The sequence below is a fragment of the Lacerta agilis genome, chromosome 2, assembly GCF_009819535.1.
Source record: "Lacerta agilis isolate rLacAgi1 chromosome 2, rLacAgi1.pri, whole genome shotgun sequence".
Lineage (NCBI taxonomy): Eukaryota > Metazoa > Chordata > Lepidosauria > Squamata > Lacertidae > Lacerta > Lacerta agilis.
The window spans coordinates 114,225,326-114,231,325 of NC_046313.1; the positions used below are offsets into that span (position 1 = coordinate 114,225,326).

Consider the following 6,000-nt stretch of genomic DNA (forward strand, 5'->3'; position numbering starts at 1 on the left):
CTCCCGTCCGCCATCGACCGGCACCAAACAGGAAGTGGAAAGCGACTGCCTTGTTTCATTAGGCAGGGAGTTCCAAAGTTGGGTGCAAATTTTTGGGCAAATCAGGAACATCGCAAATTGCATTTCCAAAATTAATTTCCTAAAAAGGTGCACAGAGAAACAGATCCCGACAATGAACCAAGGTTTCCTGGCTTAGATCCTGTCTTTCCTCTGGACTTCAGCAGCAAACCCAGCCATAAGGATTTGGGTGCCCGCTTCCCCTCTTGCCCATGTGCCTAGTGGGAAAATGGGCCACCTTTGGCACTCAGAGCAGCAACAAGACATACTGGGGTCTGCGCAGGCTCTTCGCCAGTGTCGAGAAACAGCTCCTGCAAGCCTTATAGTGAATGACACACATACATGGGTGGGTGGGGGACACCAGTGGGCAGCTTCTAACAAGGCAGCAAAGATAGCGGCATGAGCCTGAACAGCAGCAGATCCCTTGGGTGCAAGGAAGCAGACACACACAAGCTCAGCAAGGCAGGGGAGCAACGTCATCAGAGTAAGATGGCCGTTTGCTCCCTAAACTCCTCTCTTATCGGAGCTATGAAAGTTGCAAGCTACAATTTAATCAGCAAAGTTCATGTCCAAAGCGCAAGCATTTTAGTGAACGACAGACATATGGGGGGGACCAGAGAACATTTTCTAACAAGGCAGGAATGAAAGGGGCATGAGTAGAGATGAAAAATTTCCGGAAATTTTAAAGCCATGGGGAGGGGGACACATGTTTCTCCCGAAAAAATGGGGGGGGGATTCAGTGTGGAGTAGGTTTTGAAACTGCGTGAAACGCCGTGTATATAAAAGTATTAGGCTTGCAATAAAACAGGTAACCACCCCCCTTTCCCTCAAAAGCAACAAATAAAGCAAGAAACCATGAACATAAATAATAATCAAAATTGCCTCTTAGCATCAACAGCAAATAAAGTTAAGGTCCACCTCTATATTTAAAGCAACAACAGAAGACAAAACACATACATGCGGTTTATTCTATCTCACTTTCTGAACTACTGCTATCATTTTCCATTTCTTCTTCCTCTTTGTCATTTTTCTCATGGACGTCTAAAAAACAGCTTTGGGGGAAAACGAGGGGGGATGGGGGGACCAATCCCCCCCCAATTTTCCTAGTTCTTTACCCGGCCTTCCCATCTCTACTTGAGGACAGCCAGGAAACTGTCTCACTAACACACGTGTATTTTTAAATGTTTGACCGCTCTTCTGTGCAAAACTGATGTATCTAAAAACTGTATTTAAAACATAATTCGGTTTTTTAATGTGTGCTGGCCGAGGTTGTATCTCCTTCCTTTGCAAGATTATCAGATAAACAAATACTTTCACATAGCTGCATAGTGGATTTCACATTTCCAGAATGCATTGCCGGGGGTGGGGTGGGGTATGGAAAATTCTAATGGAGAAGCTGGGGGGAGAATACACAGCACAAATACATCCCATCAGGAACCGGCCACTGCCTGGATATTTCGGAGACATAAAATTGAAAGCCCTCCTAGGCAGATGAAGGTGAAGAAACGCACCCTAGACACAGGCTGGAAAATCAATGCATCTTCTATACTGTTCTAATTTCTCTCTTGACCAAAGGTGTCATGGACTTTGAAGACACTCGAACTCAGAACACAAGGGAGAGGCGTGCTAAGAGGAAGGCATGCTTGCCAAATCCACACTGTTATCAACTCCCGCCAGGGAACCAATGTCCCCACTGTGGAAGGATGTGTGGGTCCAGAAGTGGCCTCCACAGTCACTTACGGATTCATTGTTAAAACCGTGTTTATAGAAGACAATCTTACTTGGTTTATGAGAGATCGCCAAAGAAGAAGAATTTCTCTCTTGACTGCGTATTGAGGCTTATTATACAGGATATGTTTTTCAACAGCATTTGTTCATTAGAGGTGTTATCTGAGGGTCTGTACCCTCATTGCCAAGATCCACTTTACATATGTCAACAGAATTCCAGCTGTTAGGACGTTCAGTGGCTGTTCATGAGTAAAGCCAAAACACAGGAACTTCTAAACTAAGTTCTTTATTGTGCTCAAAATATGTACAGTGAGAGCAAAAAAAAACACGTCCATCCCTGACTGCACAGGTCCCAGGAATAACTACTTCCTTTCCTTGCCCAGCAAAACCAGCATGGGATCCGATGTGCACGCCTCCCTTCTCTGAGACCTTCCCCCCTTCTGCTTCTTAGCGTGGGAATCTGACCTTCCCCCCAGCTCTCCCCCCGGCCATGAGGCTGCTTCGTCCCCTTGCCTCTACCCCTCCTTCCTGTTTCTGCTGGCCTCTCGCCACTTGAGGAATGCGAGGGGGAGGAGGAGGAGGCATTTTCGCTTTCAGAGCTCTCTTCGCTGGAAAACAATTTAGGAGGATCTCGGTAATTATAATGCTCTTTAGCTTTCTCCAGCAGCGACGAGGGGGGGTTCCTGACACCAGCGAATACATTTGTGTCTATGAAAAAATCAGATCAATTCACACCAGATTAACAAATCTTGCGGATGGGAGAAATATTCAAGCAACACCATATAAAAGTGATGAATACATGAGAAATAATTTAACTCTGATTATGAGAACAATCTGCAACACAGCCCACTAAAAGGAATAAAAATTCTAACGGAAGCAAATTCTAAGTCTGAACACAATCATTGGCTTACTCTCTGTAGGAGTTGTTCGCTATGATTAAAGATCTTCCCACACTCCAACCCTTTCTAAGATGTTTCCTTTGTACAAGTTCTTTACTGTTTAGGAAGGGAGCCCATCATTGAAGTTCTTTCCATAAGCGAAACATTTCTAAGATTTTCTCCCTCTATGAGTTATTTGGTGTCTACTGCGACTGAAACTCTTTCCACTCTCCAAACATGTATACGGGTTCTCCCCTGTATGAGTTCTTAGATGTAACATAAGGGAGTTTCTGCAACTGAAGCTCTTTCCACACTCCAAGAGTGTAAGAGGAAGAAGAGGTTGGATCTGATATCCCGCTTTATCACTACCCAAAGGAGTCTCAAGGCGGCTAACCTTCTTCTTTCCTTCCTCCCCCACAACAAACACTCTGTGAGGTGAGTGGGGCTGAGAGACTTCAAAGAAGTGTGACTAGCCCAAGGTCACGCAGCAGCTGAATGTGAAGGAGCGGAGATGTGAACCTGGTCCACCAGATTACGAGTCTACCGTTCTTAACCACCGCACCACACTGGCTCCCTGGACGAGTTCTTTACTGTGTAGGAAGGGAGCACCTGTCACTGAAGTTCTTTCCATACGCCAAACATTTCTAAGATTTCCTCCCTGTATGAGTTCTTTGGTGTCTAGTAAGGCCACCACTGACACTGAAGCTTTTTCCACACTCCGAACATGTATACGGTTTCTCCCCTGTATGAGTTCTTTGATGCGACTTAAGGGAGCTACCGCAACTGAAGCATTTCCCACACTTTGAACATGTATACGGTTTCTCCCCTGTATGAGTTCTTTGATGTGACTTAAGGGAGCTACTACACATGAAGCTCATTCCACACTCCAAACATGTATACGGTTTCTCTCTTGTATGAGTTTTTTTATGATACTTAAATGAGCTACTGCACCTGAAGCTCCTTCCACACTCCGAACATGTATACGGTTTCTCTCCTGTATGAGTTCTTTGATGCAACGTAAGGTTGCTACGGCTCCTGAAGCTCCTTCCACACTCCGAACATGTATACGGTTTCTCTCCTGTATGAGTTCTTTGATGCAACGTGAGAAGGCTACCACGACAGAAGCTCTTGCCACACTCCAAACATTTATAAGGTTTCTCTCCTGTGTGCAATCTTTGATGCAAGGTAAGGGTGCAACTCTGGCTGAAACTTTTTCCACACTCCAAACATGTATATCGTTTCTCCCCTATATGAATTCTTTGATGAGAGAAAAGGGAGTAGCTGCGACTGAAGCTCTTGTCACATTCCCAGCATTTATAAGGTTTGCTGCCTTGATGAGTCTGTTGATGTGTAGTAAGCGCATTGCTGCGAGTGAAGCTCTTTCCACACTCCAAACACGTATGCGGTTTCTCCCCTGTATGAATTCGTTGATGTGACTTAAGGGTGCTACTCTGACTGAAGCTCCTTCCACACTCTGAACATGTATACGGTTTCTCCCCTGTATGAGATCTTTTATGCGAGGTAAGGGCACCAGTGTGACTGAAGCTCTTTCCACACTCGGAACATGTATACGGTTTCTCTCCTGTATGAGATCTTTGATGCAAGGTAAGGGTACCAGTGTGACTGAAGCTCTTTCCACACTCGGAACATGTATACGGTTTCTCTCCTGTATGAGATCTTTGATGCAAGGTAAGGCTACTACTCTGACTGAAGCTCTTTTGACATTCAAAACATTTATAAGGTTTCTCCCCGGTATGACTTCTTTGATGCGAGGTAAGGCCACTACTTCGACTGAAGCACTTTCCACACTCTGAACATGTATACGGTTTCTCCCCTGTATGGGTTCGGTGATGTGACTTAAGGTGGCTACCGTGCCAGAAGCTCTTTCCACATTCCAAACATTTATACGGTTTCTCCCATGTATGAGTTCGGTGATGTAACGTAAGGCTCTGGATATGAATAAACCTCTTTCCACACTTGGAACATTTATACGGTTTCTCCAAGGCATGAGTTTGTTGATGCGAGGTAAGGGAGCTACTGTCACTGAAGCTCTTTCCACACGCTGAACATGTATACGGTTTCTCTCCTGTGTGTACACTTTGATGTATAGTAAGAGCTGAGCGATGACCAAATCTCTTACCACACATGGTGCTTTCATACTTTTTCTCCTGTCTGCGAATTTGATTTTCACCACCCTGAGACGTACCAGAATCACCTTCCGGCTTCTGCTTTTGTCCCCCCTCTTGTCTGCTGCCTCCATCTTGAACCCTCAGCTTCCTTTGCTCCACCTCCTCTTTGGAGCCTTTTAGTGACACTTCTGTTTGTTCCCCTTCTGCCAGCATCTCTTCAGCATCTCCTGATGGAATAAAAAGGAAAACTGATGAAATGCGAAAGGAGCGTCTTCACCCAAATCATTCAGTCAGGACACTGAGATCCAGGTCCCAGGGCCTTCTGGTGGTTCCCTCACTGCACAAAGGGAAGTTACAGGGAACGAGGCAGAGGGCCTTCTTGGTAGTGGTGCCCACCCTGTGGAACGCTATCCCATCAGATGTCAAGGAAATAAACAACTATCAGACTTTTAGAAGACATCTGAAGGCAGCCATGTATAGGGAAGTTTTTAAAGTTTTATGTTTTATTATGCTTTTATATTTGTTAGAAGGCAGCTAGAGTGGCTGGGGTAACTCACTCAGATCCGAGGGGTAAAAATAATGAAAGTATTAATATTAGTATTATTATTTATTGTGTTTATATACCGCCCTGTACCTGGAGGTCTCAGCGTGGTTCACAGAAAAGATCACACCAGATATAATCAGAATAAAAACAACATCCCAACAACACCCCCCACAAAAAAGAGCCACATTTGAAAAAGGCTATAGGATGTCAAACATATCAAGCAAAAACCTGGTTAAAAAGGAACACCTTTGCATGGCACCTAAAGGTGTATACCCCTTCATGGATAACTGCCTTGTCATGGCGAAGGGGCTTTAATAACTAATAGAAGCTATGATCTATGCCATGCAGGGCCACGCAAGATGGACATTTCAGCTGAGAATTTAGACTAAATGTGATCCACCTGGAGAAGGAACTGGCAACCCACTCCAGTATTTTGCCATGAAAGTTCCATGGACATAAAAAAGGAAAAGCTTTGAGAGGAAAGTGAGAGTTTCCAAGGCATGCTCTGGTTCATGCAGTCACGGACAGTTGGACACGACTAAGACAACTAAACAACAACAAAGGTGTACAAGATAGGCGCCAGGCGAACTTCCCTGGGGAGAGCATTCTACAGATGGGGAGCCAATGCAGAGAAGGCCCTGTTCTCATGTTGCTACCCTCCGGA

The 6,000-nt window shown here is 45.0% G+C and overlaps 1 protein-coding gene across 1 annotated transcript in view; it reads right to left on the bottom strand.

The window, feature by feature from the left end:
* LOC117042511 (zinc finger protein 208-like) overlaps positions 1-5,005 on the bottom strand; it is a 76,135-nt gene extending 71,130 nt beyond the window's left edge. The window contains exons 1-2 of the mRNA XM_033142057.1: positions 3,615-5,005; positions 508-510 (exon numbers count right to left, since the gene is read on the bottom strand). Of these exons, the coding sequence (XP_032997948.1) occupies positions 508-510; positions 3,615-5,005 (1,394 nt within the window). The remainder of the gene's footprint in view (positions 1-507; positions 511-3,614) is intronic.
* Between the last annotated feature and the right edge of the window lie 995 nt (positions 5,006-6,000).